General features: G+C 37.1%; 1 protein-coding gene across 4 annotated transcripts in view; it reads right to left on the bottom strand.

Annotated features, from left to right (window-relative positions):
• Positions 1-8,176: 8,176 nt before the first annotated feature.
• Ckn (CRK like proto-oncogene, adaptor protein) overlaps positions 8,177-18,490 on the bottom strand; it is a 33,242-nt gene continuing 22,928 nt past the window's right edge. For 2 of the 4 annotated variants that reach the window (XM_078185989.1, XM_078185987.1), the window contains exons 2-7: positions 16,106-16,384; positions 15,186-15,509; positions 13,756-14,093; positions 13,154-13,540; positions 12,533-12,985; positions 8,177-12,324 (exon numbers count right to left, since the gene is read on the bottom strand). In XM_078185989.1, coding sequence (XP_078042115.1) covers positions 12,049-12,324; positions 12,533-12,985; positions 13,154-13,540; positions 13,756-14,093; positions 15,186-15,509; positions 16,106-16,376 — 2,049 coding nt within the window. In that variant the 5' untranslated portion in view covers positions 16,377-16,384 and the 3' untranslated portion in view covers positions 8,177-12,048. The remainder of the gene's footprint in view (positions 12,325-12,532; positions 12,986-13,153; positions 13,541-13,755; positions 14,094-15,185; positions 15,510-16,105; positions 16,385-18,490) is intronic. The other 2 variants (XM_078185990.1, XM_078185988.1) reach the window with 2 other exon arrangements.

Below are 18,490 nucleotides of genomic sequence, written 5' to 3'. Positions count from 1 at the left end.
ACCGTTTCGCCTCCTCCTCTGTCGTCAAATCACCGGTTTGTTAACATTGCTTTCGTTAGGCATTGAAAGTCGATGATTTGGACCTGTTGGTGACTATGGTCGCGGGACACGACACAACAGGGATGAATGCTGATGTTTAGGGGTTTTCATTGTTTCCTTTGGACGACTGATGGAGACATGATTTTTCGGCGAAGTTCATCAATTTTCTTAGAGCCTTTTGTTCATGTTTATTTGTTGTAAAGCTTTATAGAAGAAGTATGATGTTTTTGAGAACTGTGTTGAATAAACAACTTTATTTAATTATGTAACAGTTATTTATGTTTAGAACTGCAGCGTTCATTTTTGCATGGCGAGTGTTGGCAGACTTTTAGTAGCAACGTTAGTGTGTTAAAGTATTAATGAAATTGAAATACGCGCGATCGAAAATTAGTGCTGTTACAACGTTTTATTATACAAGTCAGACGTTTAATAAGAGAACAGAGTTTGGACGAAGATAATTATATTACAACTATAAAGTTGTGTGTTTCTTTTCATATGATTACCAGGAAATGATAAAAAAAGTGTTCTCTTCACTTTTAAACATATTCTTTTGGAAAAGTTGTTTATTACAATAGGAACTTACAAACACAGATGTTTAACTAGATGATTACCTAGTTCCTGAATAAATTTAAATTATATTCCTGCGCCTTCTCATCAAATAATGAGTTCTTAATTTTTACTATATTCACTTATCTCTTACTATTTGTTCCAGAAAATGCGAAAGTTATTTAAATATTGCGAAGGAGAAGGTGTTTATGCATAAGTGATGTTATAGTTCGTTTTTCCTATAAACTTATTTTAAATTCTATTTCTGAATAAATGCTCATTTGATAAGCTCCCTTCTTATAAACATTGTCGAAGTAATAGCCCCATGAAAAATAATGAATATTATAGTTACCTTAAGGCATCTTTATGTTATTGATTAAGTGTTACAGAATGCAACGTATTAACAACGAACCGTTGAATTTTCTAAGATAGCCAAATAATAACTTCTATTTAATTACAACAACGTAAACGTAATTAGCAAATCGTGTGCAACAATCCTAAACATAACATTATAATTCGATTAACTAAAATCATATCACTATAGTAAAAAAGTTGTAAAACCTTGATGACAAATTGCCTGCGCACTTGAGACTGCATTTATTTACAAGGAAATCATAGAACATTGAATTTAACAAACAACACGTTCTAATGAAACAAAAAAACACCGTACGGGTTCAAACAGTAATGGGATTATCGATCGGTGGAGGTAATTTTAACGGACATGAGGATGGAAGCCTTCGTCTACTTCACCTGTTATCAGAATTCTCCTGTCCACACCGACATTTTCAATAAATAATAAATATTGAGTTGCTTCGAAGTATGAAACAATGTTATACCTACGTTGCAACAGGAGAAAGTTCCGCTTCACTACAAAACACACGTTATTACCTTCTTTATTTATTACGTAAAATTTGTTGAATCTAAAACTACTGGTAAAGGAAGAAACTTCTATTATAAGTTATCGAACTTTGGCAACAACGATGAACACAACAAATCCACAATCGAGGAAAATAGAATTTCCTTCGATAGTAAATCTGTTTCCCGAAAACTAAAAATTTCCCATAAAGTAACTACGTCAAGTTTAACGCAATTTTCGTTAATAATTATTTGCCTCAGCTGTAGATCCCTCCGAGATCTTTTATTATACTTTATTGGACTATTATATAGATAAATTAATATTGCTAATACTAAATATTTAATTAGTTTATTAAAAAATGAATTAATAAAACTATTGTAACTGTTATTTAAATTTGGCTTTGGCATAAACTTTTTAAACGCAAACGAAAGTCTCAAAATTGTTTCATTCTCGACCGTTAAATGTCTATGTAATCTTTACGAAACTCTGTAATCTACTTATAAACCTATTTTGCTGCATAATTTCGTTATTACACCATAAACATTCCTATAAATATATAAACAAAGATTACTGTTTACAACGAAGTTCGATACAATAAAAAGATTAACATAAGATCGTACTTCAGCCAAAATTTTATGAAACCGGTTTTTAATCTCCAATAAAAAAAAACGACTTTTCCGAAGGAATTATGCAATGAAACAGTCAGCAAAAATCGCCGAAATCTCCAAAAAGAAAGTCATTATACACGATGAAAAATCGACAAGATCCTTATGCTCGTCTCCGGGTGTTTTGCCGTGAGTCGGACGGAGGTGTTAATAAATCGCGGCCCACACGAGACCGGGAACACGCATCCAACAAATCATGTACAAAAGACGACGAGCGTATTTTCTGCCGGCCCGTAAGTCCTTCGATTACGCGCATATTCAATCTCGTGATCCGACTAATCCTTCCCTCGTCGAGGCAAAAACACACACTCTGCCCCCACCCGCCGTCACAACCAGCCCGATCCACGCAACGCACTCGAATCGCGTCGAGGGAAGTGGCCTGTCGTCCCGCTCCCCGCGATCCCCGCCCATAGAGTACTCCAGTCGTTAATTATTTTCGGTCGCCTCTCGTCCGCCGATCCCTCCACGAGCTCACCACTGTACTCCGCCCATTAGTTGGGGGGTCACGGCCAACCGCTGCGCGGCGCGGTCGCCGCTATCACGTGGAGGGAGGAGCAAACGCGGCGGTGGCCATCGATTGGTCGTAGGCGGGGCTACGGGCACGATCCACGCGAGTCAGCAAGTCTGGGCTCGGTTTCGCCGGGCTGGAGCGTGAAAAGTGAGACGATGAGGAACGGGAGATGATGAGGGAGATGCAACGGAAGATGGGAGGACGAGGAATATCTCTCTCTCTCCCCCTCTCTCTCTCTCTCTCTCTCTCTCTCTCTCTCTCTCTCTCTCTCTCTCTCTCTCTCTCTCTCTCTCTCTCTCTCTCTCTCAGTCGCTCTTTCTAACTTGGAAAAGTACTGCACCGACCCAGCGAAACGGTAGCAACCACGCGCGAAATATTTTGATCGATCGTTCCTCGGCCCGAGTCGTTAACCGCTCCAACGCAGACGGAGCCGAATGCTGGGTCCAGGGTGATCCTCGACAAGGAAGGATTCTGGATATTTAGCCAGGAAGATACGAAGATGGTGGATTTGTGCGAGTGCTTGATATTTATCGTTTTGAGGATGATTAAAGATTTGTTCAAATAATGTTGAGTAAATTTTGGTAAAGTTAGTGTAAGTTAATGAAACGAAGTTTTTAGTAAAGTATTAAATTATGTCGTTTAAAGTATTTTAAAACCATGTTGGTAATTTCTTTTGTCTACACTTCGATTTTGATAGAATTACGTTTCTATCGACGGTGACCGAGACCGTCGTAACTCAAATTTTTATCGAAATTGTTACTCATTATTGTAATGTCAAAGTTACTAACTCTTACATTAAGGAACATCGAATAGTAATATGAGTTTCTTTTCACTTGTTCGTTCCTAATAAAAATCGCAATACTTTATAAATTAAACAATAAATCGATTGGTCATAAGAGTTGTTAGAATATCGAAAACTATTGGCTACGCATTACTATCATTGCTTTGTAATACTTTCTTCTAAATTAGTTTGTAAGTATAATGTTCAACATTGTTGCACGTATACGCTGTTCTTATTTTATAATTGACTTCTCGATTAATTCTAGCTAGTACAATACGTTACTTGAGCAAGCTTAGAGGTATTTTTATGCTCACGTGTCCTACTACGGTTAGAAAATGGAGTAGGTAGCTCCTATGCATGAAATATTTATAATAGATTAGATGCAATATTTCATATCTATTTCTCGTCGCTGCAATAAATATGCTAGCCAATATATTACGTAGTATTTTTCCACAACTTTTCCGATTACTTACAAGCACTGTAATTTATAGTTTATCGGGAACCGTCATTTAAATGAACGCGAAAACGGATAATTGCCATTTCACTGAAAACTGGTTTCGAATCGAATTACATTCTCGATCATACAGTGTTGCACGCATTTCCGCGAAAGAAACCTAATGGAAGTTTATACAGGCTGCCGCTCAACCGTTCATTTAAATGGAAACTACGATGGACATCGAAAGGAGAATGTATTATTATCGACTTTCTAGCAAATTCATTTCCAAATAAAATTTCAGACACGCACTATCATGTTCCTGCAATTATTCACTTTGTAGGCTACATCATTTTGCGAACCCTTATTATCGGACAGCAATTCTCCACTTTCCAGTACTACTTGTAAGATCATTTATAAAACCAACGGCCGTAACTTCTTGAAATTAATGAATAGTAAATTTGTGGGAATTGCTTCTTTATCTACGAAATCATTTGCATCGTTTTATTGATCGATCCATCATGATCGATCGCAGAACTAGTAATTGTGTTAGTTTCATATTTGAACATTAATATGACTACAAGTTACACAATAGTGCATTAATAATAACAATAATTACAACAACAATTGGTGTAACAGCATCCAAGGATACCACAACAACTACTTCAGATGGCCATCGCCTAAATTAGTGTAAAAACATTTTAATCCAGATATACTTATTAGTAGAACCACTAATAATTCGTAGGTAAAACTAAGTAAAAGAACAGTAATTTTAATATCAAATGCAACCGCAATAAACACAATTAAAATATGTAGATACTGTTACAAATCCAAAAATCAGAAATTCAATTCAGAGCATCTTTCCAAATTTCCTGAAAAACTAACCAATCTGCCTTGGCATTGAGCGACGCCCAAAAAACTTAAAAAAAAATGCGAAAATCGTTATATTCCTTAGCCCGTGATCGTATTCCTTGGAAACGAGAGCCTAACCAGGCGGCTTCACAAAAAGAGCCTGCACCGGCGAATTACGTTTCGTGCGATTTCAATATCGTTAAAAAGCCGGTTCCCATCCTGCAAACAATTTATCCACGCCGATCAGCCAGCCGACGTGATAATCCCGCCCTGCCGGTCCACTTAGGCTTCCACCTGCCCGGCTGTTTAGCATACGGCTACGATATGTGCCCCCATCACTGTAGTCCTCCCCAGTACAGCCTTCGATTGTGGCGATCATGGGCGCTCCTCGCCTCTCCGATCAATTTATTTTATTTCCGGTGCAGTCAAATTGATTTTTCTTCGCGGTGTCTTGTATCCTAATACTTTAGAAACACGTCTCTGTGTAATCTCAAGTCGACATTCATATTACTATCGAAGTTATCGACTTCTAAAGTTGAACGTTTCTTACTCGGAGCAACCTTGACTTCGCACCTTGTTAGAGAAATATATCTAGTAATTTACGTCGTAAATAACAGTTTTGTTTACAATTTTATTACATATTAAAGCGACGGAAAGATCAATTGTTTGTTTGTTTCAATCGTTGCCATTTGGAGCAAATACAGGTTCATTCGTTGAACCGAAATTCTAACATCTGGCAGATTTCAGTTCTCGAGAAAAGCCGAAAGACACTTTTCGTTGAGCACATCGATCGGTAGCGGTGTCCTAACTTCCGACCGTTTATCCGCGGATCTGCTCGGCCATCCGTCTTTTTGCCCTCGCTGCCAGCCAATTCGACGAATTCAATAACTCCGGTGTCCCGTACTTCTCGAGCAACGACCTTGCCCCTCCCCCGCGCCGTCGATTCCCAGCGGTGGAGCGCGGAGAGCGGCTCCGATTGGCCGACGGGCGTGGCCGGCACACCTTCATGCGTGGCCAAGAGACGCGGTCGGTTGGACGCGAAGCGCAACCCATGGACGCGGGTGTCACGCTCCAGAGAACCGGATCCCCGTTTCGCACCGGGGGATTATGCGACCGCGAAAATGCGAGTCGGACGTAGGGACCAGCCCCTAACTGCCGGACGATCCAACAAGCTAAGCGAGTTATCGTTTCTCGGTATTGATTCTGCCAATGCTGCACGATTTTCTCGATCATCAAAAGATCCACAGGGACTCTTGTTGCTTTCTGGGATGTTACGGTCAGGTTTATAGGGAATTTGTTATTCAGCCGGATATTGCAGATCTGTTGCCATGTGGACGATTGTTTGATCGTTAATGGGCTCACTGTCGCGGGAATTGTCTGTGTTTCGATAGGGATCTTAGATTTTGTTATTGTAAGCGATCTTGTTTGTTAGTAGCGATATTTTTTAGTTCGTATTGTCCGGTAGTTGGCTTTAGAAACTCAGGCTTCGATTTTATGAAAATCGTTTTTTATCGATTAATTTCGTTTTCTGGACGAAATCCATGAATTTTAATTAGTAGATAATTGTACTAGGATCAATAAGAACGAACATTTAGGATATCAAAGTTTAACAAGTATGAGGTGGAGTATATTTAAATATCTTCTTTCAAGTAAGCCCAGTAAATGAAACTTGAATTTGGAATTTGGACCTTGTGATTTTGAATTTTTTTAGAGATCAAAATGGATCTAATGTATAGTACGTTCTTTCAACTGTAATTTGTACTCTCAAACGTTGCAAAATGACAACAGAAACACGTTTGAAAATTAATTTCCAAATAATCCCATAAAAAAGCGATATTTTCCGTAACAGTGAGCAAGAGCTATTTATTTTTTCAACAAGTGTTCGAATTTCCGTTCAAACTATGGTTCTAAAATGCATTCTTTCAGTTTTAATTAGACCTGCAAAAGTACGTGAATTCCCACGAAATTGTTTAATCCTTTTCATTTACGCTCTCTTGCTAAACTGTTCGAATATCGAAATTTTTCAATTATTTCTAGTGATTTTGTTATTATTTTTTCAGGAAGTCTGTAGCTTCTTCAAGCGGACGCTTTCAGCTTCAATTTCAGATATATTAAATTAGAAATGACCCTCGCGACTGCTACTTAAAATTGGCTTAAATTTTACCATTAAAATAGAGCCATCTTTCTCTGAGTTAGTGATCGGCATTTATTAATTTTTGGACATAATACCGAATTTTTCTTCAGTTTTATGACTTGAAGACGTATAATATTTGTTCGCATTTATAAGTTACACTTAATCGGTTATAAACAATTTTACATTTCATGTTCCATTATCAAATATCAGAGCAAATGATTCGTGCTACTTTTTCCATAAATGAACCAGAACATAATTAATTAACGTAACAGTTAAACAATTGTCGTTTGTTTTTGCATATGCTGTCGATGCTGTAGATTCTTCTGAACAGTTCTGTCCTATCGGTTTACTCTTTGGTTGCCTAATTTTGTTACAATTAATGTTTTTAGTCAAACTTGTCTTCTGCACATGTGGCGCCCCTGTTGGAGAGAAAGTGAAACTCAATTCGATATCCGTCCAGCGCCAATTGGTACAATAGCAAGACGTTCAAACTGTTAGTCAAAATCGACTGTTAGTAATTTGCCTAACAGTTTGAGCTTTTTATCACTGCTACATTTGGCACTGTACGAAATTTCGCTTTCTCTCTAACAGCCAGCACCACATATAAAAGAGGTCGGGTCTCCTAAACACATTAATTATGGCAGAAATAGTACATAAAAAATTAAACCAAAGGCACGAAATTGTTCAGAAGAATCTGCTGCATTGACATCGTTTAAGAAAACTAAATGATAACAACGCGAAATCTAATTGTTTAGTTAGACAAACTTGAAAGATCAATTATTTATGTGCCACAATGTTGTTACTGCATTTTTTTATATGCTATTGACACAGTAAATTCTTCTGAACAATTCCGTATCCTTGTTTTTAGGTGACCCCAACCTGTGCATATGTAGCGTCTCTGTTGGAAAGAGAATGCAATAGTGCAATAATAAAACGCTTAAACTGTTAGCCAAATTACCGATAGTTCATTTTGGCTAACAATTTGAGAGTTTTGCCACTGGAACAATTGGCGTTGCACGAATGTAGAACCCAGTTTCATTGTTTTTTCAATAGAGGCGCCACATATGCAAAAAAACAGAACGCCCAAAAACATTAATTACGGTATAATCAAGCATCCAAAAAGTAAACTGAAAGAACGGAACTGTTAAAAAGCCCAATTTAGATATAAGAAAACGTGAATTTGTATCATAATCTTATAAAGGAATTAAAAATTGTTAATTGCTCATTCTTTATTCTTCGGATTACTATTATAGGGGGGACATGAAGTGAATGCTTCCATTTTATGTTATATTTGTTAATATGTGACATAAAGTTTAACATGTTTCATGTATTGGATCATATTCAATAAAAAATAATAAAGCATTTTTAGGTGAACACTAAACAACATTAAGATCTATGTTTATTAATATGTTTTATTGAAAGAACTATGATGAAGGCATCATAATTGATAAACCAAAATGATATACTGGAAAATAGGAGGGGGCCATCGGGGAGCTGTAAAATGCAGTTAGGCGAGTACTGATTCCGCTGAACAAAACTGCAGCGACGCAAACGTTTGTACAAAAACTATGACTAATTTAGTACAAATATGAATACAAACGTATATTCATATCTATATCTGTATTTATATAATATTTATGTATGTATAATATGTATACACCACGTAGAAGCAATGCCTTTAGGAATTTTGAGACAGCTGCCGAAAATCCAGCCAGTAATTGAATTGTTTTTGTTACCTTATAGTTTGTTATTGACTGTTCGTATAAAAAAGGCAGTAAGTGAATCGAAAACAGTGGAAAATTACAAGTTTTTCCAATTAGAGGGAATCGTGCTACAAACAGCCTTAAGCTTCTTATATGTAACTTTTATTAAACGATCAAACGTATTGTTTTAAATAAATAATTTTTCTTAACAATAAAGTTATTTACGTGATTTTCGCACGTAATTTACTAAAAACAATACGATCGATGCTTTAATAAAAGTATTAGTCATATTTTTTTCAGTGAACACATTGAAATCAGTATGAACTATATTATCAGTCGTAATTATGCGCGTTTAATGCTTTTGTGTGTTCCTTGCATAGGCTTACTTTATAAAATCCTCAGAATTTCGAATGTTCACGCTTATTTTGGTCGCTTTGCGACGACATGAAGCTACAGTATAAAAAATCGGCATTGTGCGTTCCCTCCTGCTGTGTTTATCAATTAATTTTTGAAAAAAGAGAAATATTGTTAGTCGATCACATGGCGTTTCGTATAAAACGTTTTTCATTTTCTGCTAATATTTTATTAATTATCTACATCCCGTTAGTTGATCGCATCAGTAATGCTCTATTTGAATAATCCATTCGTCATGATTTTTTAAAATTTTACTGTTAATTATTTTTGTATAAAATACATAGTACCCCAAACGTGACCGAATGATTCGCACACTTTCATTTCGAATAGTTGCTTAACCTTTTCTTTTTTTTAACGTACTCGTGTTTTGCACCCAATTCGTCATAATCTTAACATTAACAACACTCTTCATCATTTGTTTGTCTAAAACTTAAAGTAACCATTTATTATAAATATAAAAAGACTTTTACAATTAGTCAGCGTTTCTTTTCTCAAGGATTCGACAATTTTCTGTATTCAAAGATACGAATTAAAGTGTATCAAATAACGTAACTTAATATCCTTAAAACTAACTAGGTGCAAAAGCTTCTCCGATATTCAATGAAATGTTTCAAGCATTCTTCGTTCGTTAAATCGAACGTTATAAAGCTTCCTGTATATGTATAAAAAATTTGCGCTGCCTTTCGTCAATTATCCGTGATTTAAACGAACGACTTACGCGTAATAAAGTAGCGATATGCAATAATAATCGAAAGTAAAAGAGATATGAAAGAAGATCCATAAACTTGCAGCACCGCAGAACATTCTCCCTAAGTACACTGCTTAAACTGATATATAATATATATATATATACACCAGACCGGGTATATATACATATATACCTACTATATACCTATAATAGTTAACAAGTCTGCGAGCCGCAATAACGCGGCCCTGATGTTTAAATTGATTAACCTAAGTTGTTTTAAGTTTATTTCAAAATCTTGTATATATTCTACCACATGTTCTTTTTTTCTCGTTATAATATAGCATAATTGGATTCGAATATAATTAACGACCCATGATTTATGATTAAGAATAAAACATCAGAGGAATGATAATATAATCGCGTTCACTGCAATTCATTTGTCTGTTTCTTTTTTCATGGTGTTGTAACTATGAAACTGATTCGTACGGAGACAATAACAAGATCGTACTACTTAATCGAATGTAAAACATATAGTCGTTATTAATGTCCCTCTGAAAAACTCTATATACATTTATATAGGAGTATTCTATAATGCATATACAAAAAATAAAACATTTCGACTACACACGAACAAACGTTTTTATCATTTTGCGAATTATGTTATAAATATCGTCGACACACTAACAACAAAACGCAATATAACTAAGAAGCAATTTCACGAAAAACAATAAATACTGTGTACACATTTTCAAAACGTTTTGGAACGCCAAAATTGATTTCTGGTATTCAGAGTCAGTTTCTTTTCTTTCGAATATCGTCATATATAAATGTATATACGCAACATACGTATGGATGCGCGTGCATATACACAAACTGTTATATAATAGTTTGTACGCATAAAATTTGACGCACAAGTCTCGGTACATATCAGCATCATACTTGGAGTTAAGGGAATAGGGAGAGGGGGGCACCTGAACACTTTGTATCGACAACATTCCACTACTATGATTAATTTGATTTCACGTATGCGGAAACTAGCGAATATTCCGCACGATTTCTGTGCACCATATAACAATAGTGAGTTACATACATCACTATATTAGTACGGATAATAAATATAAAATGTTAATTGGCTGCATTAAACTGTATTTATCTTAAAATTCAATTGGCAGTCGAAATGTCTATGTTGCTTCGGTCTCAGTCTTACCAGAGAACCTTTCTCGAAGTTCAAATAATGGAAGATGTGAATTTCTTTCTTTCCCATATTTTTACTTTTGTTTCATTTTCGTTTGTATAAACTATCATACACTCTTATAGAAATTGTACCACAATATAGGCGAAGTTATATAATTATGCTCCGTTATCAAAAACAACACGACTCAGTAATATTCTTCATTGACAGTATTGGAAGAATTACGTTTATTTTGGAAAAGGGGATACGGAATTTGACTCCTCTGTATCGTACTAATCTCAAAATGTCTAACAGTCCAACAGTTATGAAGGTCCCAATCTAACATGCTATCGTTTTAGCAAAGGACGGAAGTGGAAAAGGAAATATACTAGCTGGAATGTATACATGTTTCATAGTTAATGAAATTTCCAGAGAAATATCAGTCTTTGTGCTGTGTAAGTGTAGTGTAAATCTTAGTATATGGAACTAAGCTACCTTTATGTTTCTCGTAGTTATTTTTTTCTCGTTAAGGCATAAGTATCATACTCATACTTATTCGTTAAACATTATTCCATATAGGTGCATTCTCTTCCATGCAATGATTTGTCGTTGAATTACAGGAAAATCAATTGCCAAAACCTGTCGTGTGGTCGCCGATACTAACAGGGTCTATGAAGTTCAAACAAAATACATGAGAAGAATTTAAAAGCAATACACAATGCAATATAAGTACACGAAGCAAAGAAATCACAAAGATCGTTTAACGTTTAAGTCTCTGGAAACTTCATGAGAAAGTTCGCAATACGTTCATAGAAAAATAAGAAGCTTTGCTCTATATAAAATAATATAAAGAAAATAAGAGAATAAAATGAAGGAATCGATAAAATGAATCAATAATTATCAACGGCGTGGAAGAACACAATCCACTACATTAACTCATACAATGATAACAGGATTATTAGTTTCTGTGTAGTGTAACGTGTGTTGTAGGTTAATGCAATGAAATGTAGCTAGTGTTTTGTCCAGCGCCGGGTGTTCGCGTATTTTAATAATAGATCGTTTGCAAAGTTTCAAGATCTCAAAATGCATTTCTATTCGAATGTTGTTGAACGCAAACAACAATGTCTGCCCATTAACTATTATATACGCCATACTGTGAGAGAAATATAGGTTCGCAGCAGAAGCTGTGTGTTCCTCGTAGTAACGTTGATCAGAACGTAATCGAAAGAAGACGAGACGACGGAGACAATGCTGATTACGAGTTCAGGCCCTGGCGTTTCTCTTCCTCGAGCATGGCATCAAGTTCGTCAGTGAGATTTGCAAGCATGTTGCCGATATCGTTCAACACGTCCGCCGGTTCTGTGCTACTAGAATGATGACTGATCATGTGGCTCTGGATGTTATTGCTGGAGTTGTTGCTCGCATACTCCTGGACTCGTGCGGACCTCTGTTTTATTGTCCCGGCATTCTCGTTTGCGAACGGAAGTGAATCCGATTCTGTGCTGGAGCTTGACTGCAATAAATTCAACATCTACAATTAAAATATAGCGTTTTTTATTACCAACCTACGACTCTATATTTTAAGAAGAGTTAGAATTATTTAAAGTTTTTGCTGCTATTGTTTTAAAAATTGTTTGCTTACCAAAATACTTGCACTCTAATCATGTTTCCCTTTTTTTATCTATTACTGACAATAAGACAAATGTTTACGGTATTCTTCATGAATGTACTTTAAGTACCTTAAAGCTGGCGTCAGAACCATTACGATGTTGCAAAGCAAGAGTAGCTATTAATTCGTGTTCCTCGTTCACGTTAGCACTGACACTTCCCCAAGAACGAGACATAGAAGAAGGCGGCCGATTCATCTGTGGCGGTGTTGAGGGTGCTGCTGCAGGCGCTGGTGGCGGTGGTGAAGGATGATGAAGCAAATGGTGATGTTGATGATGATGCATATGATGATCCTCGCAGGATGCAGTTGGTACTGGTCCGCTGCAATCTATCACAACGTCCCCGACCGCCGGTCCCCCAACACTGACGACAGAGGAACTGTTTTCTCTAGAACTCTGACGCCTTGGGGGAGACGGGGGACAGCGTTTTGGAAGATGCGGACTGCTCTCGAGTCCGTACGTTAATTGGTACTTGTTGTCGAAGTCTCGTGGCAGTGATTTGAATTGTCCCGGCGTTGCAGCGACCTGCAAACGAATCACAAAATGATAAAAACGCTATTAACGTCAACTCTGTTTTCTATGAATGACGAATCATACACGGGTTCAGTTGTTGTATAACTGACGTTTCAGAAAATATCTTTGCCTTACTGCATCGAACTCACCACTTCCTAAATTGCACACTGCTATTATTACCTTGGCTACGGGTCTCGGACGAACAAGGCAATGTCTTGGACGTGGAAGCGTACCACCGCCGGCTTCGACGATCGAATTGTCATTTGTAGGAGTCAGATCACCATCCTCGAAGCTACGTGGACGCCATTCGATAGGCTGCGGGTGCACAGAAGGCGCTGGCGATGGAGGATACCCTAGGGGTGCGTCCTCTAAGCTTTCCAAAGACTTTCCTCGCGAACCGGTTCGACCAACCATGTTGTAATCGGTTGGCAGAGCAGCATACATACTCCTCCATGCAGTGCCGGACGTTGTGTCGCTTCCACCTCTTTGGAAAGACCTCAGGACTGGCGACGAACAATCTTCATCCGGGGATGGTAGATCTGGACCTGCCCGTTGAATAACTACGTCCTGAAAATGCGATTAAATTGACCAATTGATGAACAAGTATAATACAGAATTTAATTTTATAAATTATTGTTAAGCGTGTACTACAATTTGCTAATACTGCAAACAGTCTATGTTAAAGTAATCTATGAATATTTAATGAAGCTAGAATTCATAGTTTAATAATTATCCAAATGGCAAATAGAAGGTAGATTATCAATAAAATTCAATTAAAGTACCTGTGTTTGACCAGGATGAGGCGGTAACCGGGCAAGATCAAGCGGCTGTATACGTTTACCGGCGCGAATATCTTTGACTCTCTTAATAGCTAACAATAACTTCTTTTGATGGCCCAGTCGCACAATACCAATGTCCTCGAGATCCTCCCAAGTGAGAGTCGTTACATCTTCAACCGAGCGCATACCCTGTTGATGTAGAGCGCCAAGATATTCCTCAAGTCGTAGAAGTCTAAGCCACTCCTCCAAAGAGCCAGGAATGTGCTCTGGCAAGCCGTCCCCAACGTTTAAATTATCTATTTCTGCCTTCAATCGCTTTCTGTGATTGGGTTTTTTAATTCCTGTAAGCATAGAGAAGTTATTAATCTATGTACCACAAATATCAAGTAGAAATTCGGTAATTTGGTATTGTCAATAGATGACTGCAGAAAATATATTAATCTTTTTATGTGGATGAAAGATTGATGATTCAGAGATTATGCAATAAATGACACGGTTAGATAACAGAAGGATGACATATTCGTCCCTGGTATCTGTTTTGAATTTTTTAATTAAGCCAGATGGCTAATAAAAAAAAAACAGTGACTGCTACCAAATGATCTGTGGCATGGGCGAGATATTAGTGTCGTGCACGTCAGCAGATTCAGATAAAGCTAGCTGCACCGACGGCGAAACAATAAAATCATGTTCCAAAAAGGTTCTATGGCTTGCATCCAAAAGTACTATGCTCGACAACGGAGGACACGAAAGCCTCGGATATCTCATATCTGTCCTGTATGTCCAATAATTCCGACCATTCCAGGCGCAGTCCCGGCAAGCACAAGTGACAAGAAGCGGCAGACACAGATGCAGACCTACTGTGTATAATCAATGACATGAAAATCTGCCGCTCGAGGGGAGCACGTCTCCTCATCCTTCTCTGGTGCTCGTGTAATGCACCTTCCAGCCTCCAGCTAAGAGACAGCTAGAGACGTGTTGAGAAGAAGAAAGGGGAGTTATACACCCTTCAAGTGGCAGACTTTCGTGTCACTGTTCGTACCTTTCCGAGAGGAAAGGTTGTCCGTATTACCTCGCCGGTGGAATATGTAAATATAACCGCGGTTTTGATCGTGGAAATACACTTTTGATCAAGCCCCATGCTAACAGGTGAATAACATTCACTTTAGAAAATTATCCTACAATGGCAATGGCACTAATACCGCGTTCTCAATTATTTAAATTATTAATTCAATCATTGTGAAGTGAAATCAATCAGTTATGATTAATGCTAATCTTGTGTACAATTTTTAAAATTATGGAACACTCTGTCAATCTCTGTTTCTCTGTCAATTCTAATACAATCTTTTTAATATAAGCTAAGATGAGTTAGACAGAACGTATGAAATATAACCGCTTTTCTGTTAAGTCTCCTACATTAGGTAATTTCTCTCTACCTATAGCTGTTAAGTCCTCCGGCGTCATACGAGTGATAGTAGCAAGATCATAACCAGCTGAAGCAAACAAAGGAAAATATTCCTCGAATTGAAGTTCAGTCAGCCAAGCATGAACGACGTCAAGATCCGCCGGTCTGTCGGGATGGCTGCCGAGCGAGCTTATGGAACATCTGGGAGACGAAGCAAGAGCACCGGGTCCTCTGGGACCCAGGTGATATCCGGAGGCTCTGCCGGAATCCAGTGAAGCTGTAGAATGCCTGGAACCGGAACCTGATCCTGAACTGCCTGGACTGTCTCTTCCGGGGCTCTGAGTCATGTCGATTCCTACAATGAACAATATTGTTAGCGGAATAATGTTGCTATTACCCTATATCACACAAATTTTAGTATTATAGTGTGCTGTGGGGCTCTGAACATTTATTATGCAGAAACTTAAAACTACATAGATATCCTTAAATTAATTATCGAGAGCTTTACAACTGAAAAACAAAAGAATATTTTTTATTAATGCAGTATGATGATTTGATGTAGCTATACAAACCAGATTCTCAAAAGCTCTGCTCTCAATAAAATCAATACTCGATAGTATATCTATGTAGTTATCACGAATATGTTGAAAAATAAAAATCGTTCCAGAATGAGTCTCACTACCATACTCTGAACTTTCGTGTCTGAAGAATCATATAATTTGTTTTCTTTTTGTATCATACATATGTAATGGTTTCATGTTACATATAACAATCAAGTGTTCACAAGATCAAGGTGATTCTTTCAAAATCAAGCATTCGGCATTTTTTAAATTCAGCTTAAAATTGTTACCAAATGTCCGATTCAGTATTACAGTGTGCCGTAAGTTCATGTAATGTTTTCAGGATCATCGTTTAGCTAGATTTTCTAGAAAATGGATTACGGCGAAGCACCTTGGTCCTCGGCATGAGCGTATTTCCCGACGACCGGCGGGAAAGCGAATCCAGGATGAGTGAAAATCGGCCCGGGACTCTTTCCAGAGGGCATCCCGTACGAACCATCGTCCGTTGTTCCTCCAGGACCACTTCCGGGCAGGAAACAGCTATCCTCGCTGCTCGCATAACCAGCGGAACCAAAAGAGGAGCCGGAATGTCGAAACACGTCGGGTACAGCCGGCGGTGCCACTTTCTTCGCCTGTGTCACTGCTTTGGACGGCCGGTTCATGCCGCCAACTGCAAACAAATGATAATATCCTCTTTATTATTCAATCACTTATGCGACTGTTTTTGTTATTATTATTATTATCATCGGCGCAACCGGGCTGCTTAGGCCGCGTTTACCCTCTCGCATCCGAGTTAACTCGAACAAGCCGTGAACAGTTTTAATACGATAAGTAATATGCAGAACGATAAGTGACAATAATAATATAGACTGTCATAGGTATATCGGGTGTCTCGTTCCAACCTCTACCAATTGGTAATAGCGCAGATATTTGAAGCAGTTTTTAGATGTGTATCATTTAATGCAAAAACTGTTTTGAATAGGTGGATATACATATAATAGAGATCATATAAAAATCAACTGTATTCTTTTAAATTGCATCTTCAGATTGTTCAATATTAATTTAGGAGATATTTTCGTGTAACTATAGAGCATTATAACAAGTTAAAATTAAAGTGTTTTCTTTGGAATGCGGAGACCAAGTCTACTGTGGCCCAGAGTTTAAGAATTGTTATTTAATGAATTAATTAATGTTCCATTAGAAGCAATGAAAAGCCTAGATCGTCTAGATCCTGAAAGAAAAATTGTCTCGTTCTAAAACAATGTGTACGAATTCTTTTAGATCTAAAAATGAGAAAATGTTTTTAAACAAACAAGTGCTAAATAATTGTCTAATGCTTTCTATGAGTTTGTAGGATCAAACGTTGATGAATGGGGATTAGAAGAGCGTTTAACTGACAAGATAGTGGGAGTCGTTTGATCATACAGGCCCTATTGAATTGCTTCCTACTTTAACTGCATTAATGGAACTAACTTGCCGCTCACGTTGTAGTAACAGCTTATTTATTTATTAACTTAGTACTTATTCAATATTGTGTCGCATTCCTCTTGAAATTAGAGCGCAAAGGAAACAAACATTTTCTAACAACTTGATCACTAATTACAAAAACAGATAAGAATGCAAAACCAGAAGTGCAATCGAGTCTTAACGAAATCTGTGTCCTACATAACTATTTACAGTCTAATTCAAAATACACTTAGCATTTACATTTTGGGAAACTTTGAGAACCAAAATGGCCGACTTTGCCTCTCTCGTTAGAGAAAAAGTTTCCTTAAATCAAATCTCCACAAATTTACACAAAACGATTATTTTTGTATACAAAAAATTGGTATAGAAAAAATTTCTTCGCGTCCGTCAACAATTGTTGAACTACGCCACAAACTTTTTATGGGAACAATTTGTTGCTATCGTCGGAAACAGATTGCAAAGCTAACAACAAATTGGAACGAAAATCAAATGACCCTTAAGTTTATTTTTTTAGGTAGGAAGGTGATCACAGTTCCACCACGATCTTCTATCTTTGGTGCACTTGTCTTCGGTTCGTGCTTAACGCTTCGCATAATCTTGCGCATATGGCGTTGCTCTATTTCTGGAAGACAAGACGTTTCCGGTTTTGAAGAGATCCACCCTTCAACGATTTAGAGAGTACTTAATGTTTCTAACATTAGCACTATTTTATAGTTCTACGTTCTGCTATTCATAGTCCTTCTCAAAATCACAAACGTCTGTAGCAAATAATAAGTTAAATAAATAATAATACTGCTTGTACAATATATCAATAATGATCCTATCGCGGCAATCGAGATAATGAGGGCTCTGATACATTAATTATACATTAATGATGCTATATGCTCACGGAAATATGTCAATAATAAACAAATACTAATAAATATTTATACAAACATAGTAATTAATAAATAATAATAAATACCTGCAACTATAATAATGGATATATAAATATAAATAGATATGACCTTATTAATAACAAATAAATAAAACTTAATATTGATACGGCCATATTAGTAATAAATAATTACAACAAAATACTGGTACGACCATATAAACAATTCGCAGCGAATTAACGATAACAACGTGCAATGCATTGGTAAACTGATGCATTAAGAAAAATATCCACTATTCAACTAAGAGACTGCGACGAAAAATATAATTATGGAGGTCCGGCGACCTTGGGCAAAAAATGCCAGCAGGGAGCCCAGTGCCACACGAATTTCTGTTTGCGCACCCACGATACTTACTACAAAGGGCACCGTTTCAT

This window comes from Augochlora pura, chromosome 7 (genome assembly GCF_028453695.1).
Source record: "Augochlora pura isolate Apur16 chromosome 7, APUR_v2.2.1, whole genome shotgun sequence".
Classification (NCBI taxonomy): Eukaryota; Metazoa; Arthropoda; class Insecta; order Hymenoptera; family Halictidae; genus Augochlora; species Augochlora pura.
Note: the sequence above shows the minus strand (reverse complement) of the source record. Positions and strands in the feature narration are given on the sequence as shown.